Consider the following 26,666-nt stretch of genomic DNA (forward strand, 5'->3'; position numbering starts at 1 on the left):
TGTATAATCTATAGAAAAATAACGCACAAAAGTAAGTATTAAGGGTTTTAACTGATTTATTTTTAACAAAATCCGCGAAGGCACCATGAGCTTACTAACGTAAATAATAAATAATATTACAATTTCAGTAATTTTGTGCATAAATTTTTAGTATTCGTGTGGTTGCAATATTCCGTTCTCGTAAGAAAGAATCACTTTCTGCCTTTTGTCACACAATTAACTGTTTTGGTACTCGATTGATTTTGAAACCAAATAAAAAATGAAAAGCTATTTAAGTATAAAAATATTTTCCCATTTTTCAACTCACACATGTTTTTGGCTAATGTTAAATTCAAGACATATCCATTTACAAGATTACATGAAGAATATTATAAACAAGACTTGGAGTTATTTCTTCTTTTTTTTCCAAATTAACTTCTTGGAAAACAAATTTAGTTAAGTTTATTTAGCTAGTTGGCTTGCAGCCATAATAACTGTTCAATCAATTATTTAATTTAAATGCCACAATATTATTAACGTTAGAAGTTGCTTCCAAACTTAGTTTACATTTTTATTCAAAACGGCTGTCTTTTCTTTCAAGTTGGTTTAGAAGTAGACAGACTTTTTAGTCAGTAACCTTTCTTTGAACTTATTATTATTATTATTATTTTAATTTGCTGGATGCAAGTTTGAAACATGTTCTAGATGTCCTCAATTCTGCAGTGTCAAGTTGATGAGTAATAATTTTATTCCATATAAATTTAGCGCAAATTTATTTTTTAGTTTGCCACTTTTTATTCATTGTTTTATTTCATTTATTCCTTTAGTTTTGGCTCTATTTCTGTAACAATGGACGAGCCTTCTCCTGCTGTGGAATATTTTATCCTACAATTATTCTATTAGTAAATCTATAAAAATGGATTTGTATCCACGATGTTTGGCTGAATTTAGTGATTCTGAATGGTAATAATTTCCAATCTCTCTTAAATTTTTAATATTTTTCAATGAGTTTTTTGTTTTAAGGTTACAGTTCAATTCTAATGTTTACGTATTTTAACTTATTCATATTTTTAAACTTAGGATTCAAGATTGGCGAGGTTAGTCAACCCGCATAGCCCCGCCCTGAAGAGGACAATATACATATTTGTCGAAACGTTGGCAAGAAGACGAGTTTGTTTTTTATTTGACCGATTCCTCGCCAATCTTGAATCCTAAGTTTAACAATCTACGGTTACGAAACCTATATATTCATACTTATTCATATTAATTGAGAGATTGATTTGGAAAGCATATTTTAGAATTCTTTTCTATTCTGGAATCTCTCCATTATTATTAAAATATTGTGTATTCGTGATGTCTTTTACTCTCTTCTTCATTAATTTGTTGGCTCTATTTCTGTAACAATGGACGAGCCTTCTCCTGCTGTGGAATATTTTATCCTACAATTATTCTATTAGTAAATCTATAAAAATGGATTTGTAGCCACGATGTTTGGCTGAATTTAGTGATTCTGAATGGTAATAATTTCCAATCTCTCTTAAATTTTTAATATTTTTCAATGAGTAACTACTTTTTTTTTGTTTTAAGGTTGAATCCTAAGTTTAACAATCTACGGTCACGAAACCTATATATTCATACTTATTCATATTAATTGAGAGATTGATTTGGAAAGCATATTTTAGAATTCTTTTCTATTCTGGAATCTCTCCATTATTATTAAAATATTGTGTATTCGTGATGTCTTTTACTCTCTTCTTCATTAATTGGTTTTGTCTTTGAGTAATAAAAGATTATCAGGATATGTTTATTAATAAAAACTAAAGAAAAATAAGGCCTACTTCTAAAGAAGGTATGGTATACAACCATCCAACATGTTAGAAGAGAAATGGATACTATTAACATCACAGTGGGAATTGACTGACTGCTCCTAAAGGAATATTAAACCCACCTTCTTTGAGCCAAGGAATATAATAAGATGAACAAATCTGGAGAGTGTATGCGTTTGTTGCATGCGGTCCCAACATAAATTGTTCCATAAAATCTAAAACAAAAAACTATGGGTGGAATCTAAATAAAGAAAACGATCTGAGACCACTGTTAGATTTTTATTTTACACTTTGATTGGCTTTAAAGATAACATCTAAAATCGAAAAAAAAAATTACATAAACCTCAAAAAAAAAAAAAACATGACAAAATTATTCATGAACCTTATCTTTGTATTGTAATAAACATTGGAAAACAAAGGATATCGGAAAGTTTATAACAACAAGAAGATGAAGATATTACAATGCGAAGCGTGAGATGAGTTCGTGTAAAGAGGAAGGGCAAACAAAAAACTGTAAATGGATGATAAGAAGTAAATCATCACTGGCGAAAGATATTTTTTGATGATGAAGGGATAAAATTATAAACAATAATATGTGGGATTTAATCATTTTGGATCGAGTTGTTACGAGATAGGGGAAATGATTCGAGATAAATCCTCTATTTATCAATTTTATTTTAATATGTAAATCATTATTCCTCTGTTTTTATTGGATATTGTGATCCCTTAAAACATAAGTTTACCATAATTTTTTGTAAATAGCCCTGATCGCTTTTGAACGTTAAAACAGGCTTTCTTCGGTGACAAGCTTTCGATCGGGTGCGGCATTGTGGGCTTAGAAGGTTAAGAGGGCGAAGGTTCCTTTTATTTACTAACTTATCCACGGTTCATACTTCTAAAATATGAAATTAGAAGTTTGCTAAACAATATGCAATGTAAAATATATTTGTAATATGAACTATATGACCAAAGCAATTGTTATTGGCTCCAACCCACTCCTTAAATCATTGGCTCCTCTTCCTAATCTTTTCCTTTACAATATCCCAATAAAATATTGTTCCTCTGTGAAAAACCTTGGTTTTGATCAAAACCTTTCTTGGAAAAACCATGTTTCCCAAATCTATCGTCGTTCCATCCATATCCTTAAGCAGTTTAATAGTTCCCGTCACCTTTTTCCAATTAAGGACCCGGCAACTCCTAGTTCCCTCTCTTACTTTCCCCCCATTTCGACTATGGTTGCTTAGTGTATGGCGGTCTTTCTGGTGATCTCGAAGCTAAGCTCAAGCGCCTCATGAACTGCTTTATAAGATTTATTTTCAGCATTTCCAGTGACTCTCGCATCCAGTCTCAAAGGCCTTCCTATATTTTTCAACTCCTTAAGTTTAAATCCTCGATACATTCCCGTAATACCAGATCTCTCACCGTACCTCATCCTTTGACAAATCCTTCCTTATACGTGCTACCTCTCTCTCTGGAACTCCTTACCATCATCTGTCCTCCATGCTCTTACCCTATCTATCTTTAAATCCCGTCTATTCAGTTATCTCCTTTCTATTCAGCTTCCTCCGAAATTGTTTTAATTTATTTCCTTAATTTCTGCTGTTATTTTTATTTTCACTTTTTGTAAACACTTATTTATTTATTGATTTTCTTCTTAATCACAGGCCATACTATTAAGGCCTCTATTTGTACCTGTGTTTATTCTTAGGGGACAATTGTCCCAGAATAATCAATTTCTTTTCTATTCTATTCTACATACATTAATTTCCAATTCTAAGTCCAAAACAAATGGATTAACTCTCGTACATCTGCATATAGTGAATCCATCTGTTATCTGGCTTTCACAAACATAATTCACTAATAAAACATTTAACGAAAAAATTCTGGGTGCGCCGCTGGTTCTGATCATAAGTGAAACATCTGAAATTATTTCGCTTTAATAATTAAATCAGTTACTTAAATATTTCACACCATTAATTTGAAGAATTATATGCCATTTTGAAATACACATTACTGGTCAATGGCTCATATATTCTACAAGAGTGTTGTTGCAAATTCCATTTTGTTTTTTTATTATTATTATTATTTAACATCTAATGATTATAATCAGCCATCATACTTTCTGACAAAGGCTTCATTCAGTTGAAATATATTAATAGTCTTTTCAAAACCTCCTACTCAAATCTTCCACTAATGCAGTCCATTGAGTTTTGGAAAAAAAAAAGAAGTTACTAATCAAGATGAAGAGGTCATTGACTCAATTAGCACTGATTAGTTCATTTTGCCAGATGAATTTAATAGAAAATTAGTTCCATGTGTTTTAGAGACCACATGTGTTTTAAATTGAAATTTCAGAAAAATCAATGTTTGCCATAGGATATCATTCCGGATTGTTCCCTAAAACGTTTTAGAGATAATAATATAGATCACCTGCTGACTCCAAAGAGGAGAATTCTAAGAGCAGATAGCTGAATTCTAACCTATAAAGGAAACTTTTACTTACGGTTATATTAGTTGACTTCAAAAGGATATTATGTTGTAGTATATGAATTTACCTCAAAAAAGACGTTGAATAGAAATCCCTTAGAAATAAAAAACCATTGTCATTCCATCCGCATATTTCACAGCTTCCTTTATCGTGTAGTTCGACTCATGTAAACTCTTAATGAATGAATGAATTCTAAGGCTGGAAACATAGTGGCGCGGCGAGCAAAGCGGCGATGATAGCTACTTCAAATCAAAGAGAGCGACGAGCAGCGAGCAAAGATTCGCATGCACATAGTGACGAGTTTAGACGCGTTTCTCCTTTCGACGAAACAAGATGGAGGAACTATTTTTATATGAAAATTCTTCGTTGAAACTTTGGTATTTGCAACAGCTTAGTAGTAGGAGCTGCAGTGTACAATGACATAAATAAGTCTAGAAATGAACTTGGTGAATTTCATCACTTGTACCAACAACTTCGGGAGCATCCTGGCAAGTTTCATGCGTGTTTTCGAATGTCTATATCAACATTTGATTACATACTAGCCCAGTGTAACCCCATTAATCAAAATCAAATTTTATTGTTTTTGAGTAATGCAGCTCATAACATGAGTTAGGCACAATATAGAAAAATTAACTATGTAGGTTATTTACTAAATACAAATCTGTGTAACCCCATTAATCCTAGAAGTTACTTTAAGATAAGAAAATCAAAATAAATAAAAATAAAATAGAAATGAATGCAGATAAAAAGAAATTAGTCAATTAAAAAAACACAATAATTTTATTAAATCACTACACCATGATTTGTCGTAAATTAATGTTGTTCATCTGAAAAACTGGAGTAGTACGACGCTACAGAAGAAGGATTGGAGAATTCGTCCTAATCAGAAGTAGTAGGACGTGAAAATGTAATTTAATTTTGCCTAGTATTTAGATGAAAGTTAGCATTAAGGGATTGAGAACCAAATTAAATGTAGCAAAAATTACCTGAATTCTGCATTAACTACTAATTGTTAATTAATTTAAACTATTAATTATTAAAAACTATTGTAGCTTCACAAATACTATGGCCCCACAGAGGTTTCTTTAAACAAACTAAACCAATAAATGTATCAATATCCATAACCTTTGGAAAATAACCTTTACAAATTGAGCGCGATGAGAGCGAAGAAATCAAACATGTCATAACGCTTCGCTCTATTCTCTAGAGATAGCGTTGCTCTATCTTCGCTTTGCTCGCCACTATGCGCGGTCCCATATGTTTACTTGTGTTTGATTTCGCCGCTTTGCTCTTCGCTATCATCGCCGCTTTGCGCGCCGCTCCACTATGTTTCCAGCCTTAAATATATTCTTACCATTCATCTTTTTCGCATACATTCACATTGATTAATAGAAACAAATCTTGTTTTCAATGGAAGTTGTTTTAATATTCAATAAGAGTAACCTTCAGCGAAGAATAGTTGTAAAAAAAGGAGAAGTTTTTCAAAATGTGGTTGGTACCACAGTGCCAGGTAATATCAATCGATTTTATTCGATTGGACCTGCTAAGTGATACAGCTAAAGTGAATGAAATGAGATTACCTCAGAGGTTAGTGGCTGGATTCCTAGCGGAGATCCTGGTTTCCAATCTAGTGGCCTGCAACTTAGGTTCAAGAAGTTAGTGTATAGTGGAAGTCCAATTCTCTACATCAAATTGATGAAATAACCACTGAATTGATGAAGTACGATACCGTTACAAAGCACTGAAAAAAGCACGAACAACATAAATCTTTTGCCCAATAATACCAATCATAATTCGAGAATATAACCTAAATTATATAAATTAACTTGATACTATGTGGGTAGATAAATAGTTTATAATATAGATTCTCATTTCCTGCCCACATTAAATTTTGGGCCTCCACATTTTAGTTAATGAATGGGTTCGTAACAAGTTCTTAGTTAATTAAATAAGTGAAGTTTACTTTTTTTTTTATCTCTTTTACTTTTCCTAAAATGTAGCAAACTAAATCATTTTGTAATTTAACATTGTTGACAACTTATTTTAAGAATTAAATAGGTTAAAAAGTTATTAAGTTTGTGACAAGGGGCGGTACTTGTATCTCTAAGCCTCTGCAGCCAACTAGCTTATTGTAGCATCCCCTAGGTAATTTAATAGATAAATCCTCCACTCTTACTCATTAGTTTTTCTTGTAAAAAGATCTCCTCAGGCTGCGAAGTTGCAAAAATAACTAATATCGGTACCAAAACTCGCGATAGCTTTGCTAACAAACAAGATATAGGAAACACCTTTTCCATTTTCCTGACATAGTCTACAACAGAGGTTTCGGCGTTAAATAATACCACCTTGTGAAGATATTTTCTGAAACTGCTGTGCCCTGTGGTGAAGCCAGTAACCCGAATAATCTAATTGCTATCCCAGCTTCCAGGGTCTTTTACACCAATCTGGCGTAATATTCTTATATTTAATAACTGGAATTGGTTTTCCAGTATTTTAAGTGTTCTCTCCAAAGGGCTGTGCCTTTGGTTTTATTCTAACTTGGAGATGAAACAAAGTATTCAATGTAACCTAATACTGAAAGATAATGTATTAATGTAGAAAACACTAGTAATCAATAACTAAAGATGTAGAAAAAATGGTGACATAATTAATCTAAACATTTTTTATGTTTACCAAATCAAAAATAAAAAAAAAAGACTATAGAAATGAAGACATTACGACTACAATATACAGGAAACTATAGGCATTCTTCATTGCCCACACTTGGGCACAAAACTGAGGCCCATGACACTCTCGATGTTTACCAATAAGCTATCGATGGTGGGCGATCTCCCCACCATAATATCAGGGTGTGTACACAATAGAACCTTAAATAACGGATTGTACTTCATTTTAGTTTGGACTTCTCATAAATATATTGTTTGTTTACAGTACACATACATCTTTTTATTGATTCGATTTCTAAAAGGAAAATAATAATATAATGAAATATTTACTGAAATAATTCACCAGAGATCAAAGCGATAGACTATTATGGGTTAGCTTAGTATAAGGATTTATTTATTTATCTCTTCTCCATTTACATCAATGACCTTCCTCTTTCCATCTCTCATTCCCAGCATCACCTCTATGCTGATGATTTTCAGATTTACCTATCCTTTTCCCCGTCGGATTTGTTTGAAGCTATGTTTAAACTTCAAGAAGACCTCAATAATATCTCAGCATGGGCCACGAACAATAAGCTTACCCTGAATGTAGAAAAGACCAAAGCTATTGTTATTGGCTCCAACCCACTCCTTAAATCATTGGCTCCTCTTCCTAATCTTTTCCTTTACAATATCCCAATAAAATATTGTTCCTCTGTGAAAAACCTTGGTATCACTTTTGATCAAAACCTATCTTGGAAAAACCATGTTTCCCAAATCTCTCGTCGTTCCATCCATATCCTAAAGCAGTTTAATAGTTCCCGTCACCTTTTTCCAATTAAGACCCGGCAACTCCTAGTTTCCTCTCTTATTTTCCCCCATTTCCACTATGGTTGTTTAGTGTATGGCCGGTCTTTCTGGTGATATTGAAGCTAAGCTCAAGCCCCTCATGAACTGCTTTATAAGATTTATTTACAGCATTTCCAGTGACTCTCGCATCCAGTCTCAAAGGCCTTCCTACATTTTTCAACTCCTTAAGTTTAAATCCTCGATCCATTCCCGTAACACTAGATCTCGCTCATCTGATCTCTATATTCCCTCTCACCGTACCTCATCCTTTGACAAGTCCTTCCTAATACGTGCTACCTCTCTCTGGAACTCCTTGCCTTCATCTGTCCGCCATGCTCCTACCCTTTCTATCTTTAAATCCTGTCTATTCAGTTATCTACTTTCTATTCAGCTTCCTCCGAAATTCTAATTGTTTTAATTTATTTCATTTAATTTCTGCTGTTATTTTTTTTTTTTCACTTTTTGTATATATTTATTTATTTATTTTCTTTTAATCACAGGCCAAACTATTAAGGCCTCTACTTGTCCTGTATTTATTCTTAGGGGACAATTGTCCCAGAATAATAAATTTCTTTTCTATTTCACTAGACAAAATAGTATTATTAATAATAAGAAATCAGAGGGAAGGGATTAGCTATGAGGTTAGCATACTGGACTCCCACGCGGAGGTCCCGGGTTCGAATCCAGCAGCTGACCCTTAGATTTTCTCTTCCTAGGAGCTTCTTACAGCTCACTGTCCGGTGATGGACAGTGTTGTCTGTAACGAGAGAACACTGTCCGGAGGCCGGCAGTGCACTGGAAAAAGCTCCGGGCGCTAATAACCTCAGCTGTTAATGCGCCAAAAAAAAAAAAAAAAAAAAAAAAATTGTAATAGGAATAAGTTTTTTCGATTTGTGTTATAACTCTCCTGAGCCTAACAGGGAACGGATCTTCGTCACCTATACTAAAGGAATTGGGGACCCTTTAAGTTCCTTTGAAGACTTGGCCCTCGGTGATAACTTTCATAAAACGTTTTTAGTATGATAATAGCGTGATGATATTAAGCCCTTAAAGAATTAATACTTTTATTTATGGCGCAGATCATTATGGATTGAAAAAAAAAATAAGAAATCAGATGTGAATACATGACTTCTTTTAATTCTCGACATTAATTCTCATAAATAATGTTCAAGCGTAATTCTAAAACATTTTAAACTCTTAAAAACTATAAAAAGTTTCAAAACTGAACGTTACAAAGTCTACCTCAATTCCTTCCATGAACTGCCCTAAAACGAATTCTCCTAGACAAATTATTCCAGTTTGCTGATATTGTACAGCGGCTAGTCGTCTGGTCCGATAGGTGGAGCTAAAATTTTTGTTTTATATCATCCATTTATTGATTTGCGATATTAGAATAAAATGACATGAATAACATTTGAAGAAGATACCATGTGGTATCACATCATGGTGATTCAATTAGCGAAGATGACAGGAGGCCATTAGCGCTACAGTCGTCTAAAAGGAGTATTGGGTAAGGTTAAGCATGAAGGTTATTGTAAAAACGGGTTGTGATGTTAAGGATAAGGAAATGATAGCGGAATTTTGTTAGATCGTTACAAGAAAGTAATGGATAGATCATTACTTATATTAAGATTTATTGGAGTTATTGAAGAATTGAAGATTTTTCGAAGGATTTTGGGTTGTAAGAATTGGATTCTATAATGATTGGAATGCTTTGCGGAACCCCTTAACTCTGGTCCATAGGTCCGTATGGGTAGCAGCAATGTTTTGTAATGTAAGTTTAGATCGTTTGCCTTGTAGACCATGAGTACAATGCAAATCTAAACTAAGTGACAGATTTGGATTTGCGGCGTGCTTTCATTTTAGTATTAAATTGCCAACCAGATAGAGTGACATACGACTCTAACTCACTCGCATTAAGAAGACCAATTTTAAGAAATCATATTCAAATATATCACGGATATAGCCCCCGCTTTAATCGGGTAAGCGCTAGTAAGAGAAGCTGGAATTGAATAACCATTTACCAGTATCTAAAATCTCTACTCTGTCTAAGAGAGAATTCATGGCACTTCTAACATCAGGGTCTTCCTCTACCAGGTAAGGCAGGCATACTAAACAACTGTCAATTAGCCTTCCTTCATCAGACTTTCGTCAGGAAAGGCTATTTACACCGAAGGATCGCCTGGTATCTCAGATTGGGTCATGAAATTGCTCATATTCCACTATCTTGTTGATTCGCTCTTTACTGCGGGACAATGGAACCCTGATCCTCTACTTCTTCCAAATTCTTTCCTTCTAAAAACCAAGCTTCTAGGTGTCTTGTAATCAGCCACTCTTACCTCCTCTACCTTATTCTCTTACTCTACAAAACTATCTCTTAAAACTTTCTCGTGCGTAGCTTGGAGTTGACTCCCTTGCGTAATTGAACTGTTTCCATTTCATTCAACAGCCACATCAGTATAGGCAACTTGTTAAGAAAACTCTCAGCAACACTTTATTCTTCCTCTTTTTCAAAAACTCAGATTCCAACTACAAAGAGTAGCACCCCTTGACATAAATATTGCTAAAAACGGCACTTCATAAAATTTTCGTCAAACATTTCAAATTAAAAAATGTACAAAGTCACGCGTATTACTTAAATAGGTAAATAGAATACAATAAAGGATCTTACACATGTGTAAAACATCTGGACGTTCCCAAATATGTCTAGTAAAACAGGTGTCCATTTGGAATCTATTTCTTCATAACACTTAACAAATTTCTCAAGAAATGACCCTTAAGAGTTATTACCATGAAATTTCATCAATTCGTAAAGTAAATTCAAAGTAAAATGACCTTTTAAAAAAATACTAATACTTATTTCTTTGCCATCTTTTTGATTCATTTTTTAATTTATTAAAAATCTGTCTTAATCTTTTTCTTTTTAGATTTGATTTTTTATCTGGTTACTGACCAAATCGTCAGAAACTTCACTACTTCAGGAATCAAGCACTTTTGTTGCCAAGCTATTTATGATTTTAGTAGATCATTTATTCAATCATGATCCTTAAAATCTGTTGAAACAGTTGAATATGGCAGTTGAAAATAACTTAATTAAGGCCTAAGTTTTATTTTATTTCAGAATTTATATTTTCAACTCAATATCATATTTTTTTCAACTTCTCTCTCTTTGTACTTTGACTTTCTCCAGATGAAATCGCCTACTGCCTTTTTTGGAATAACTTTTCTCTTTAATAATTTACAATTTACTAACAAATTCATGGTTCAGTTGACAGTTCCAAAGAACGTAGGTATCTGTATTTACAGACCACGGCTATTCAAATCTATTCCACACATCCCATCGTGAACTTCAAGTCAATTGAAAGCAAAATCTTTCTTTTGATATCTTGCTGTAAGATTTTTTAACTGAACATGATTCTATATATCAACTGGCTGACTTATTCGCATTATCCAATCTTTATTCCCAGTTCTTCAAAAATTTCCTTTCTGACAAAAATAAATTAATTACCACCACAATAAAATCCATGTTTGTTTCCAGTATCTTTCAGAAACTTAACGATATCTCGTTAAAATTATATCAAATGATCTCACTTCAATGATAACCAAATTAGGATATAAATAAAGAAGAAGATATTAAGCAAGAAATCGTGTATAAAACTGCAGTTATGCAAGAATTAACTAAATGTAAGAATAATTTGTATTTTTATTTATATTTTACTTCAGGGCCTAAGTAATTATTATTAAATTAAGCGTTCACAATGTCACGATGGACAGTTTTTTAAAACTTTTTATGCTAAGTATATGAGTATTTCATGATTCAGAATTAGAAATAAACCAGATTGCTCGTGGCTATAAGGTAACTAAGTGACCATTTAAGTTTCTTATTTTATTTTTTTTTTAAATTCACTTATTGATAGCATTTACTTTCATTGTTACCTGAAAGGTCAAAGTTAAAATTTTGTATTATTACCTATTTAATAGTAATTTCTATATTTGATGAGAATGATCATCTTTGTACAAGTACTATTCGTCTTTCTTTGGTAACTGATGCTTTTATCCTGAAAAAAAGGCTAAAATCAGAAACAAACACTTGAAACAACTGTTACAGAAATCATTTTCATAGCAAAAACAGTCACCAAATTTCAAAACAGACACCAAAAATCAAACAATTGTTCGTTCTAAGTACCATTTCAGTATAATATGAGATTCTAGGTGTTTTATATTTCATTAAGGAGAGGTTAAATGACTTGATTTAATTCCGAGTATCTCGAAAATACCATAAGTTCTGGTAGTATCACAAATTTTACACTTATCTGAGATTTTTTTCTCTTCTAAAATTTTCGTATTCACAATGTTTTTAAATTAGACATTTTGAGGTTTCTGTAAGACAATAACTCGAGAATTGTACGACCAAATCGTATGAATGTTCACATAATTTTTTTTTTTTTTTAAGTATGAGAGGCAGTGTTAAAGAAGAAAAAACAAACTAAATATAAAGGTGGCGGAGGCTGAAGTTATGGTTCGAATCGAGGATGGGTAAAAAAGCCAGTCGTACCAATCCTAAAAGCACAGTGGTGTTTAAAAAAAATGATTGCTTAAATATGCGCGCCTACACACAGTAGATAGTTTAGTGCTGCCAGTAACTGAGGGTAGATAGCGTGGGCTGTTTCTAGGGCGTTACAACGCAAGCGCACCAATACCCACACCATTTCTAACAAGTTGCTTAGCCCCACCTTCAGTCAGTAACTAACCCGCTGTTAGACGGTATAAGTGGATTAATTTTTTTTTTTTTTAATTTTTTAGGTACCTTTCGGTTAACAATACTAACTTTTGTTTTTGCGGGACACTATTCACACAAAATATAAGTTCGTCGGGCTTTATTTTTAATTTAGTTAATTTTTTTTTTTTTGAAAAGGGCATTTTGCTCTTTTTTTTTAGTTTTTAGTTGGTTTTTTTTTTTTTTAGTTTTGTTTGAAAAAATTAAGGAAGGAAAACTGGAGCTTACAACTAACAAGAATTGTCTACAACGTCTTTCAAGATTTTTTATATAGTTGTTAGTTAATTTACGTGTCTAGCTCAAATTTTAGTAAAGATTGTAAAAAACTTACAATTACATAAACATGGGTGAACAAAATAATTCTTTGAACAATACGCAAAGTATAGCTGATTATTTAGCTCAGTTACTAAAGGACAGAAAACAAGTGACAGCATTTCCTAATGTTTTCATGCATGTAGAACGTCTAATAGATGAAGGTAAGTTCTATATTTACATTTATATACTTCTTCTCTTTGTTTTCTTTCCTTTACCAATCAGTATTAGAATAGAGAGAGAACAAAAAAATTGTTATCAGTGAGTCACGTTGGAATGTGAAACGTTTTTAGCCCCGGTACTTGTATGTAAATGAACATCCTTGAATGGGTTCTCTTTATTTTTAACTCCGCAACTTATTTTCTTCATTTTTATTTTGTTGTAAACATATTTCCCCCCCCCCCCCAAATTTCGTGTAATTTTTTTTCTAGTTCTACAACAAGTAACAATAAACAGATGTTCACTGTTATTTATCTTTTCTTCTTAGACCTAACCTCAATATAAAGGAATGTTTTCATTAAGCGAAATTACTTATTACGTAATCCCCCAAGTGTTTGCAAAAATTAAAAGATGTAATTCACGCCATTTTGAAACTCCTACGCTTTTTAGATTTTGTTTTGTTTCTATGTTATATGTCATTTGTCACGATCACATTGGCTGTGATTGTTTGAAAAAGATTTATAACTGAGTTTTCTCATTGTTTTTTTTTTTTTAAATTATTACTTTTTGTTATTAACGAGAAAAGCTAAAATAAAAGGTAACCAACGGTCCGACATAGCCGCCAAGGTCGTGAACGCGGGTTAAAGCAGAATGAAAGAGCCGCCTAGTATAGTAAATGACCACGCCCCCTTTTTCCGCCGCATGACTTTTTAAAAAGTTAAATTTAGTATCTCCATTTCTCCTGTCTCTTACATTTATTTTTTATCCTAATTTAAAAAAAAATGCAAAAGAAATATAATAATTTTATTTTAACCTTTTTAATGTACTTAAATGCTGTTTCAAATCACTTTAGCAGCATTAAATATTATAAACTTAAATTCATCCAGATTAACAATTTCTGTGCCTAGATGTTTCTGTCGACGCGGAATTTTAAATGCAATTAAATTCTATTTGTTCCAAGTTGTATATATTTTTTTTTACCGTAAAACAGTTAAAGCTGTTTGTTTACTAGACTCCGTCCACGACACCTAATTTGAAAAAAACTAGGCATTACTTTACTTATAGAGCATGAAATGTACATCCAAAATTTCGAATTGGAAGAATATTGATCTTATGCAGAACAGCATTTTCGAGTACTTCTAAATTTTTGTAAGAAGTGACCAAAATATTTGTTATTAGTGCAAAACATTTGTTTAATTATTTCATTTAGATATTTAAGTGATGTTCTAGAAGAGCCTTTTTGTCTCGCGTTCTTCAACTGCAACATTTTATTGTAACGAACGAAAATACATTATTTAAAATGTGATTATAAGTCCACAGTGTTAGATAATTTTATCTACACTACCAAGCATGTATTTGGTGCAGATTTGGGCACTTAACAAATGTAGTATATTACATAAACTGCGGGAAATGAATTCACTAATCCAAACTGTGATGATGTGCCCATTTTTGATGATAGATGATGATATTCCTTTTATTGGTCAGAAACAATAAAGACGTGCCTGCAATGCGTATAACCATATAATATTAAAGTTAAAATTCTTTTTACCATAATTTTGTAGTTTAAAAAATTGTTATTGTGTAAATTGCATTAAGAGAGAATTTTGCGTGCATTTTTCGCCAAATCTAAAGCTCATGATTTTTTTCTCCTTTTTAAGATTTCTCACTTTTTTCAAAACATTCTCTCCTATTTTTCATTTTTTGTTATTGTGAATTGTTATCTTTATTTTTTGTTTTCCTGAAATTAATTCACTATCTAAAACTGTGCAAGGTATTATAAATACAAGAAATTGTGATTGATAAAATTCATCAAACTTAGCTAAATAATTTGACCAGCTGTACAATGAAATAGTACTTCCCGTGCAATAAATGGTTTGAGAAGTAGACTTTGAGTAAATAGTAAAAGTTGAAAATGGAAAGCAAGCTAGTTCTTATCTTGGGGCCATTATAAAAGGATGTAAACAGAATTTATTTAGTGAAGAATTCTTAAAACAACATTTCAACTCACCCATCTGTTCCATGTTTTATCTAAAATTTTCCTTTAATATCAACATTTTGTCAATTATTACCTTAAATTTATAAATTTTATTAATTTAAATGAATTTTAAAGCAATAATTATTAGCAAATATATTCAAATGGCTGTATGGTAAACTAGTTTAATGCCACATGTTTTGTATTACGTGTAAATATATTTTTTTTTTGCGTTTACAGCGCGAGTGTTTAGAAGTGATTGTGGGTCAGCACCTCCTTCTCTTTCTACCCCTGATCGTAAGTTGAGGAGAAATCTTTGAACCGTTCCCACACAGAGTTGACATTGCTCATAATGTAACCTCCAGTCCTGCTTCCTTTGCTCCTATTACAACTTTCTATCCGTTTGTACGTACATATATCTTGGATATGTGAACTTAATTAACTGTAGTAACCAGTGACTTATCCAGTGTCTATGTAAAATTAAATTTTTTACTGAAAATGTGGTTAATCAAAGAGAAATTGTTGCACTTTTTTGGGGGGGAAATATCACATTTTAAACGACGACTGTTTCAACCAATGTGTACCATAACCTTGAAGATGACCTTAATCAGTTTCTAGATCGAAAGCTTGGTATTAAAACAATTTTTTTTAAAAAAAATCATGCCTGAAATAGGTAAATAATCTTTCTAATTGTTGGTTCAAAGAATCTCAAACTGAATTAAAATAAAGGCCATTTGGTGCTTTCTACATACAAGATTCATGCGGGCCTCATTACATTTACAAATCTTGTTAAATTTATATTCTGAAGTGAGGATTCAGGAATGTGGGTAGGATAATTTAAATTGTACGAGGGTCGTTCGAAAAGTCCGTGCAAAAATAAAAACTACTTAATTTTTTTGGGGTAAACCTTTTTTATTTTTCAACATAGTCTCCTTTTAGGCTTATACACTTCGTCCAACGCTGCTCTAGTTTGTTGATCCCTTCCGAATAATAGGATTTGTCCAAGTCTGAAAAATAGCCATTCGTTTCTGCAATCACCTCCTCGTTTGAATAAAATCTTTTTCCCGCCAGCCATTTCTTCATATTGGGGAACAAATAGTAGTCCGAGGGAGCCAAGTCTGGAGAATAGGGGGGATGTAAAACGAGTTGGAACCCTATTTCCATTAATTTTGCGACCACAACTGCTGAGGTGTGAGCTGGTGCGTTGTCGTGATGGAAAAGGACTTTTTTGTGGGCCAATCGTGGGCGTTTTTCTTGCAGCTCGGTTTTCAAACGGTCCAATAACGATGAATAATATGCCCCTGTAATAGTTTTACCCTTTTCCAGATAGTCGATGAGGATTATTCCTTGCGAATCCCAAAAGACAGTCGCCATAATCTTTCCGGTCGAAGGAACGGTCTTTGCCTTTTTTGGCGCAGATTCCCCCTTGGTAACCCATTGTTTAGATTGTTCTTTGGTCTCAGGAGTGTAGTAATGTATCCATGTTTCATCCACAGTGACGAAACGACGCTTAAAGTCCTGCGGATTCTTCTGGAACAGCTGCAAACCGTCCTTGCAACACTTCACACGATTTCGTTTTTGGTCAAGCGTGAACAATCGCGGCACCCATCTTGCGGATAGCTTTGTCATGCCCAAATGTTGATGCAAAATATTATGTACCCGTTCATTCGAGATGCCCACAGCACTAGCAATCTCACGCACCTTCACTCTTCTGTCATCCATCACCATATCATGGATTTTATCAATGATTTCTGGAGTAGTAACCTCAACAGGGCGTCCAGAACGTTCAGCGTCACTTGTGCCCATATGGCCACTCCGAAAATTTTGAAACCACTTATAAACTGTTCTAATCGAAGTTGCAGAGTCACCATCATGTTTATCAAGCTTCTCTTTAGTCTCCTGAGGCGTTTTGCCTTTCATAAAGTAGTGTTTAATCAACACACGAAATTCTTTTTCGTCCATTTTTTGAAAATCACTCGACTTCCTCGATTCAAACGAATGCCAAACACAAAGAAATAGACCGATCTGGCTGAAGCCAACTTGGTGTGTGTTCTTCCAAGAGATGCTACTAACTAAACATAACCTCGATACGCGCCAGTAGTGCTATCTCTCTGACTTTGCACGGACTTTTCAAACGACCCTCGTATAATTGCTTTTTGTTTAATGAGTTTATAAAACTACAATTATTCTTTTTTTTACCCGAAACTAGCCAGGCGCTTTCCTCGTACTAGTTTTCCGATATCTGGATTCAAAGACCGAGTACAGACAATCTTCAGTAAGGCAGATAGTTGTTTATCAGTCAGTCTTTGATCTGAATTTCATAGACGGAAATAGTTGAAATAACATAAAACTTCTTAATTTTTCGGTATTTCTCATCCAATTAAGAATATATATTTTTGCAATTCCTATATCTTGATAACTGCCTCTTAAAACTGAATCATTCTGGAATTCCACAGAGATTGGCAGACATAAACGCTTCTAAATGTCGCCGGAAACTGAGTCAGCGCGTTTATAACAAGCCCACAAACCCCTAGGAAAGGGCACTGTGCCACGTGTATACTCGTCTTCAGTAGTTAAAGAGATTAACGGGGAAATTGTGTACCTCGATCTCTTCTGAAGTCTTTTCATTGTATTTCAGAACTTGTGGACCACAACAAATTACTGTCGGGAGCCGCTAGTTTGACAATCTTGGTTAAATGAATTAGTCACCAAAAAAGATGAATCGTATTCTAAAATCCCAAATTAATATACCAAGGAAAATAGAAGAAAAACGATCTGTATATACAATATTTTCTTCAAATGACTGTATACCTCAAATACTGATTTAAATGGCAATGAAAAAAAGATGCAAGAAATCTAGATCTCTATTGAAATTTATATGATTTCTTTCCTATTTGACTTAACAGCAATCTTTCCTTCTTTTCCTATAAATTGTTATTTCACTGAATTCATAAATATTTGAAACCAGATTAATAATAGTTGACTTGATTTTTTTTTAATGTACTGAGAATTTTTTATCTTTTAAGACCATGATGATTTTAAAATCGTTTGGTGGGAGTTACAATAACAGGTATATGACCTGACCTAAACCTGTTCTACACCTTTACAGACTGGAAAGAACTCAGGTAGCAAGCAAAGCCTTTCTACCTAAGTATTTCCCAAAGTTGTGTTCTTTTCTATTTTGAGTGGCCATTTTATTGATACTAAGGAAAAATAATACTAGTTTATTAGTTAGTTATAAATAATCTACTTCTACTTTTCTTATTTGTATAGTTTTTTTCATTTTCTTTTGGCTGGGAAATTCTCTTTTATGATGAGTGGAAATGTCTGGAGTACTGTTTTTATCGTTTCATATTTATCTATTAGTTAATTCTTTTAAGATCTATACATTAAGGGACCTCGAAGGCTTCTGGGAGCCTTATTGCTTTTCTGAATCCGGAAAGTTATTAGAATTATTTCAGAAGTAGATCATAGCCTTCTTCCTGCAAGTATCGTCAGGCTTCCCTATAATATGCTGGCCTCCGCCATCATCTAATCCCAATTTAGTCAATGTCACCTTCCAGATCCGAGGACCACCACATCGTAAGTCCTCTTCGTAGCCGCCTGCCACTGGGTTCTCCCTATTATGCTTTTTTTCTCCCTAAAAAGTCCCAAATTTTCGTTTTTAAACAAGTTCTGATTTTAACTTACTTCATAATTTTTTCATTTTTAAGATTATTATTAGATTTCTGTATCATTTACTGTGCTGAAAATTTGAATTCCTCTCCCATCAGTTCTGTCGTTTCTTCTAAGTCACGGTCTACGACGATCCATAGAAAAGTGAGCGAAGGTAGGAACTATTCTTTCTCCATTCAGCCATGCTGACGCTGGAGTTCCGGCAAGGCAGCATACTAGGCCCCATTCTGTACACAATCTACTCCTCAGACATACCTACTCATCCTCAAACTACTCTTCTTACCTATGCTGACGATACTGCCATCTTATCTACTAACAAAGATCCATTAATAGCTCATAGAAACCTTCAGTCTCACCTCACCTCCTTAGAAAAATGGGGCTATCAAACTGAACGAAACTAAATCTCAAAACATTACTTTCACTCTTCCTCCTGTCTTTTACAATTTAATTCCTTTACCAGTAGTCAACGTAGTCCGCTACCTTGGGCTTTACCATGACAGAAGACTTACATGGACTCCTCATTAAAACTGTCCGGTAGGACAGTTGTATAAGGGTTGACCATCAAAAACTGCACGAAAAAGCGTAACGTTGAAAAACACCCAACTTTGACAATTTTTTTCTCTTTTTCTATAAAAGATAAAATTCCCAAATTTTCTTTAAATTAAAGAGCAAATCCTCCTTCATAACTGTAATTTTTTTGCAACCACCCAGATCTAATAGGTTTCGAGAAAAAAGTTGCCGAAAATGAGCAAAAACCGCTTTTTCAAAAAATGTTCTTGTTCTTGTTCTTCTTCTTGTTGTTCTTGTTGTTACCTTTTTTGTAAACAACGTAGCGCCTAAACGGAAGAAGCGATTTTCATGAATGAGGTGTCATTCGATTGGGAATTTTATGTAGATGTGCCTTTTGGGGGTCTCGGCCCTGTGCATCGAATGGGAGAGGAGTTAGCCCCCTTTATGTAAGGCCCCCTCCAAAATTATTATTACTAATTACTCTGTAAATCTTGGCCCGATTTTGATAAAATTTGGTAGGATGATAGGGTTAGGGCTCCCCTACCTAACAATAAAGCGACGATCTGCTCTTACACTTGTTAAGGGGAAGTATAGCAATCGTTTCAAATTATCGACACGTGAACCGATTTTCATGAATGAAGTGTCATTCGAATCGAAATTTTGTACAGATTTGTACTTTAAAAGTCTCGACGCTATGCCTCATAAGGAGGGGAGTTCGCCCCACCCAAATAAGGCCCTTTCTAAAACTATTATTACCAATATTTCTACAAAGCTTAGTCCGATTTTGATAAAATTTAGCACGAAGAAGTGATTAAAGCTCCTCTACGTGGCTGTGAAGTGCCATCATGCTCTTACACCTACTAAGAGGAAGTACTGCAATCGTTAAAATTATCAATGAGTGAACCGATTTACATCAATGAATTGTCGTTCGATTCAAAATCTTTGCCTTTTAGGGAGAAGTACTGTAATCGCAGTTTATTTTTCTTGCTCCTCTTAAAAGGAAGTACTGAAATCGCAGTTTAATTTTGCTATTTACGTACAAATACCTTCCTATTTTATTCAAAACGCTTTCTCCAAAAAATTGTTATTGAGGATGGTTTGGGGACCGCAACTATAATCATTCTTTAAAAAGATCTCTCCAGTGGTAGTTACGGTTCCGATTTAACACCTTATCAGGTTATAATGATAGAATAGCTTATTCCAAATTTTAAAAAATCTGTAAAGCAGACGTAACTTTGCAAATAGACAAAAAGGAAAATCTATCCAAAAGGTACAAAAATCTCCTTAACAAAAACTTACAGTTTTAAAAGTTAAGTATAAGGGTTGATTAAACGCCAAAATGTACACAAATCAGCAGTTCCCAACATTTCATTAATACTTCATTGATATAATTTAAGTAATTTTACTGCATTACCTTTTCCTTCACATTTTTAAGAATTTATTAGATGTCACAGACCCTTATGCTGGCCATTTTCGTCTACAAAATATTTACTCAAGTAGCACACCATTTAACTTAGATTGACTGTAATATCTATTTATCTATAATAATCAAACTATTAATCACAGGTGAAAAAGAAAACGTTATAAAAAATATAAAAAAAATAAGAGGCTAAAAAATTCATAAACTTTTTTTACATCAATGATTTTATGCATTTATTTTTATTTTTAAATAAAAATCATTGGTTTAAGTTCATTCTTCGATTAAAGTAATTGTTATTTTATGTTGTAGTCAAACGTTTGTAATAATAAGTAATAAATAATCTGGCTTTATCGCAAATAATATAGTTTTCTTCAATTACATTCTCAATCTAGGTGTTCTTCCCACAATGTTATATATATGTAATATAAAATAAAGAAAATAAAGATATGCATATTTTTAGGACAGCTAATTATTCCAGTATTTTACCATATGTAAAATTAGGGGGACTAAATTAAATTACAATTGAGAAATGAGTAAATATTGTTGAATAATCTACTTGTTATTAAATGTATGTTATTTGTGCTCACGAATATTTCGGTAAGACGAATTTAAGACTGAAATATTGTTTTGAATCCTCCGTGATTGAAATTTAAAAAGTGGCCGACTCTAACTTTGTTTTTTTCTACTTTAACATGCATGTATATGTGACTACTCAGAATAATTCATCACTCATTTTATCATAATTATAATAAAAAAATATTATGAATGAACTGGCCAGCATAAGGGTCTGTGACATCTAATAAATTCTAAAAAATGTGAAGGAAAAGGTAATGCAGTAAAATTACTTAAATTATATCAATGAAGTATTAATGAAATGTTGGGAACTGCTGATTTGTGTACCTTTTGGCGTTTAATCAACCCTTATACTTAACTTTTAAAACTGTAAGTTTTTGTTAAGGAGATACAAGACTTAAGAGAGAACAGTACTCAACAGGCGTTTCCGTCAACTGAAAAGACTATTAGATCAAAATTTACTCTGGCCAACAAAAGACTTATTAAAGCTAGTTTGGGCTTACGGCTTCTAACTGTGGGGTTCAACCAAACGCTCAAATCTGCAAAGGATCCAGTCCTTGCAGTCTAAAATTCTTCGCTCTATAGTAAACGCTCCTTTCTACGTCACCAATCAAACCATTCACACAGACTTGAACATGCCTTTCGTCACACAAGTTGCAAAAACACGATACAGAAAATTCCATTTTAAGAATGTTATTGGAGTGTTACCGCTGGGTAACTTCTCCACTCTGATATGTGTGAATGTTATTTATTGTTATCATTGTTGCTTATAACGCAAAATGCGTTGATTGTAACTAAATAAATGATTAAAAAATAATAATAATTTATGTGCTTTAATTGATTCTATTCGATTCAAGATATAATGGGGACAGTGACCAGTAGAAGATTTTCAAGATACAGGTTAGGGCAGGATAATACGGGTTCAGTTTCTCTAGACCATAATATTGTTTGATGTATTAAGCGAGGAATTCCCCCTTGAATGTCGTGATCAGAGATCTGGTTGTTTTCTCTAACTCTATTTCTTAATCTTTTGACAAACTATGAATCCCCCCATAACCTTTGTCTAGTTACATAAGATTGGAAGAGGAGTTATTTTGTAGTCCAAGTCGAAGGGCAGTCTAGTGAAAGCTAGTACTCCAAAGAGTAAAAGGATAACCTGTTGACATTTGCTCTTATTTAATTTTGTTTGTCGATACTTCTATGATAATAAAAATTAAAATGTAACTTGAACTTTCGGAGTTTGTAAACCAGATTTTTGGTTACTTTTTTAGGTTTTATCCTGCCGAATACTAAAAAAGGGGTATTCCTCAGGAGTCTGTCTGGAGGAATCCTTCTATTTCTGCGCTCTCCATGAAGAATCTGATAGCTTTTCTCCCAGAATAGTTCCGCTTCTAAACAGAAATATCTTGCATTTTTACTTGCAAATACCTGTTAGAAAACTTACTCGTTACATTCCTCACCCAAGTGGCTTTGAAACCCAAATTTTAAAAAACAAGGAAAATATATTTATTACTTTGAACGTCAACTTTTTGTTTTTACCAAGAACATAGTTAGGACAAAATAAAATTTAAGGGAAAACAGTTTTTGATTTTTTTTTTTAATTCTAAAATTACCGGAGAAAAGTGGTTTTCCAGCAGCTTTTAGTCAGTTCTGTTCTCTGTTGAAAAAGAAAAATCTTTTCCTGACATTTTGGGACCTAACTCCCAACCATAACTCCAAAAAAAATATATTTGTTGGAAGAATACTAATGAAAATGCAAGATCGTAATAAGTGAATTCTATAAAATTTAGTATTGAATTTCCTGTAACGCATCAAACGCATTCGCTCAGCTTCCGAAGAACAATTTGGTTCCCAAAAAAATTGCTCTTTTAGTTAATTTGAGACTTTCTTGAGGGTGGTATCAAAGGTTTTCTTTTAAAAATAATTTTGTGAAATTGACGCATTTCCCCTTTCTATTTTATTAATTTATTTTTGAAGAATTTTTGATAATTTGGTGATCGTCATTTGGAAAGTTCTGAGATAGAAAACATCAGCATTCTTTTTCTTGATGGCCTTAATTATTTTTTGAACAGTTTCTTTTCATCAATTTTCAGGCTGTTTTGATAAACAATGCGATATTACAGAAGAGTATTTAGAAATTTAATTTTAGAAAAAATCCGCCAGTAATTTGTTCTTTAAAAAAATTCTCTTACTTTCAAGTAAAGAAAATTGCCTTTATAGATTTATAGAGGCTAACTAAAATCGTTACACCGTCTAAAATTTATTTGCCAATTTAAGACGGCTATTTGATTGCCTGATATCACAGGATATAATTAAACATAGTCAGGTATGCATGCGTCCGTGTGAACTCGCCACCTGTTTTTAGATTTCTAACATACTATTCTGGTGACAAACTGACCATATGTAAGAATATTTTCTGTATGTGGGCATAAAAATGAAATTATTGGATGATTTTTTTTTACTTTTACTCTCTGTTATCTTTTGTAACTAAGAGATAGTTTTTGCAGGTTTTCGGTTTATGATTCGGTTCGTAAAAATGGTTTTTTCAAATGGCTGTGCTTGAGCGGGCTGGAGTAAATCAAAACAGAAATTCCAGCTTCTCTACTTTTTTTTTCAAATCCTTCCTTGGTGCTCTTTCCTAGCTATCTTTTTTACCACCATCTTCTCACTCATCCTGGAACTTTTTCTTAATTACCTATGCAGAAGACACTGGATGTCATAGCTCCGAATTCCAATTCCATCCTCGCCTCTAAAGCTGTTTAAACCCTCTACAACTCCCTAGAAGAATGGCTCACAAAATGGCGAATTAAAGCAATTAACATTTTGTTTACACTTTGCCAAACTATTCTTCCTTCGATTCTCTCCCGTAGACTAAATCTTTCAACGGGAATGAACACTTAATATACTTACTTAATATTAAAAGCTTTCGTATTTATCAACTTAGAGCTTAGATTTGGGGTAATCTAAACTTACTTTGCCCCCCAAAAAATAAGTACATTGCAAATAATTGAGCGCGTCGACTTTAAAGTTACCGTACTGGTATTTCAAAAACTAGCAAGTCTCCGTTTTTTGTTTTTTAAATACGTAAACAAATTAAAAGAATATATTTATTTACATTAAATTATGTAAATTAATGTGTAATCTAACTCATCGTCTCACTAACCAAGTTATTTGTAATTATTCATTTTGTGAGATCGCTTATAACAAACTAAAACTTGGCTAAGATTAGCCCAAATTTACTTACTTGTTTCCTATTTTGATAGTTAACTTGATAAATTAAAAAAGGAAAGTATGTAATTTTTGATAATTAATTAAATATTAATCACCCACTGTCACCCTGTTGCAAATTACAAATTCACTGAATGGTTAAGAGTCCTGAGTCGCCTGTTGAGGGTGCAAAGGATCGAAACTTTGTAAAAGTTATAATCAGTATTTCTGTTGGCTCATTATTTTAGAATGCACATCATCATGTTTACACGAGCAATCAGAGACACACGCTTAGGGAGAGAGAGAGGGGGTCTAGTAAATTGAGTTTGCTATCGCTGCAGATTCCTGTCCTATTTAAATTTTTCTCCAGTAAGCAGTTTTCTGAACAAACTAGTTTTTTAAGAAAATAAGTAATGTCCAATTTGTTTTCCATTAAAACTCGTTATTTAAAAATTATTGTTTAGATTTCTGTTACTTTTGTACGTGAATTTTGGAGCACTGAAGTAGGTTTAATGCTAAAAATTCTTAATTTAACACATTAAGAAGTGATAAAACTTATTGTAAAATGAAAAGAAATTACACTATACTCGTGTAAAATTAATTGCCTTCAAATTTTGCAAATTATTTAATTTGCACTGAAGACGACAGATTTTTTTTTTTGCAAGTACTCGGCTGCATATTGTCGCCAATTTCTGAACAATGATTTTTTTAAATAAATTATTTTCATGCGTGCAATTTTAAAAATTGCATTGCGTTATTTCCTATTTTTCTGCTCCCGCTTTAGATCTTTAATTCGTGGAAGGGAGACTGACTGACCGTTGATTGCACCGAAGACTGTAAGTCAGCGTTTTCTACAAACTGAGTTGCTAAATTAAAGTTTCTTATCATAGAATCAATAATCGCGAAATATTTACCATTTACAGAATAATTTCATCAGAAATGAGTGAAGGCAACTAAAATTAATGAAAGATATAATAGCTGTTCATTATTTTTGGTGACTGATTCATAGTTTAAATAGGATGAAAATATAATTGCCATTTCAGTCGTGATACATTTATTCTACCGAGCTTTCGTCCTAGGGACTAGGTCATCTTCAGGGCTAGTTTACAAAGTAATATTTCTACATTTCAGGGTTGGTGTGTCTTCTGTCTTGTCTGTTCATGACAGAAGACACACCAAGGCCTGTACGAGGGTCGTTTGAAAAGTCCGTGCAAAAATAAAAACTACTTAATTTTTGGGGTAAACCTTTTTTATTTTTCAACATAGTCTCCTTTTAGGCTTATACACTTCGTCCAACGCTGCTCTAGTTTGTTGATCCCTTCCGAATAATAGGATTTGTCCAAGTCTGAAAAATAGCCATTCGTTTCTGCAATCACCTCCTCGTTTGAATAAAATCTTTTACCCGCCAGCCATTTCTTCATATTGGGGAACAAATAGTAGTCCGAGGGAGCCAAGTCTGGAGAATAGGGGGGATGTGAAACGAGTTGGAACCCTATTTCCATTAATTTTGCGACCACAACTGCTGAGGTGTGAGCTGGTGCGTTGTCGTGATGGAAAAGGACTTTTTTTGTGGGCCAATCGTGGGCGTTTTTCTTGCAGCTCGGTTTTCAAACGGTCCAATAACTATGAATAATATGCACCTGTAATAGTTTTACCCTTTACCAGATAGTCGATGAGGATTATTCCTTGCGAATCCCAAAAGACAGTCGCCATAATCTTTCCGGCCGAAGGAACGGTCTTCGCCTTTTTTAGCGCAGATTCCCCCTTGGTAACCCATTGTTTAGATTGTTCTTTGGTCTCAGGAGTGTAGTGATGTATCCATGTTTCATCCACAGTGACGAAACGACGCTTACAAGTCCTGCGGATTCTTCTGGAACAGCTGCAAACCGTCCTTGCAACAGTTCACACGATTTCATTTTTGGTCAAGCGTGAGCAATCGCGGCACCCATCTTGCGGATAGCTTCGTCATGTCCAAATGTTGATGCAAAATATTATGTACCCGTTCATTCGAGATGCCCACAGCACTAGCAATCTCACGCACCATCACTCTTCTGTCATCCATCACCATATCATGGATTTTATCAATGATTTCTGGAGTAGTAACCTCAACAGGGCGTCCAGAACGTTCAGCGTCACTTGTGCCCATATGGCTACTCCGAAAATTTTCAAACCACTTATAAACTGTTCTAATCGAAGGTGCAGAGTCACCATAATGTTTATCAAGCTTCTCTTTAGTCTCCTGAGGCGTTTTGCCTTTCATAAAGTAGTGTTTAA

General features: G+C 33.4%; 1 protein-coding gene and 1 long non-coding RNA gene across 18 annotated transcripts in view; one reads left to right on the forward strand and one right to left on the reverse strand.

The window, feature by feature from the left end:
- The window catches only part of LOC141458249 (uncharacterized), a 45,371-nt gene extending 30,193 nt beyond the window's left edge, over positions 1-15,178 (reverse strand). Inside the window, exons 1-4 of one of the 5 annotated variants that reach the window (XR_012460841.1) lie at positions 15,044-15,178; positions 14,585-14,773; positions 11,758-11,845; positions 5,874-6,034 (exon numbers count right to left, since the gene is read on the reverse strand). This is a non-coding gene — a long non-coding RNA (uncharacterized lncRNA). Of the gene's footprint in view, positions 1-1,406; positions 2,021-5,873; positions 6,035-11,757; positions 11,846-11,923; positions 12,476-14,584; positions 14,902-15,043 lie in introns of those variants that run through there. The other 4 variants (XR_012460839.1, XR_012460838.1, XR_012460840.1 and 1 more) reach the window with 4 other exon arrangements.
- The window catches only part of how (protein held out wings), a 301,990-nt gene continuing 287,819 nt past the window's right edge, over positions 12,496-26,666 (forward strand). For 3 of the 13 annotated variants that reach the window (XM_074135978.1, XM_074135979.1, XM_074135988.1), the window contains exon 1: positions 12,496-13,040. In XM_074135978.1, coding sequence (XP_073992079.1) covers positions 12,908-13,040 — 133 coding nt within the window. In that variant the 5' untranslated portion in view covers positions 12,496-12,907. The remainder of the gene's footprint in view (positions 13,041-26,666) is intronic. The other 10 variants (XM_074135981.1, XM_074135982.1, XM_074135980.1 and 7 more) reach the window with 7 other exon arrangements.

This window comes from Rhodnius prolixus, unplaced genomic scaffold (genome assembly GCF_049639745.1).
Source record: "Rhodnius prolixus isolate KJV_2025 unplaced genomic scaffold, Rpr scaffold_5, whole genome shotgun sequence".
Classification (NCBI taxonomy): domain Eukaryota; kingdom Metazoa; phylum Arthropoda; class Insecta; order Hemiptera; family Reduviidae; genus Rhodnius; species Rhodnius prolixus.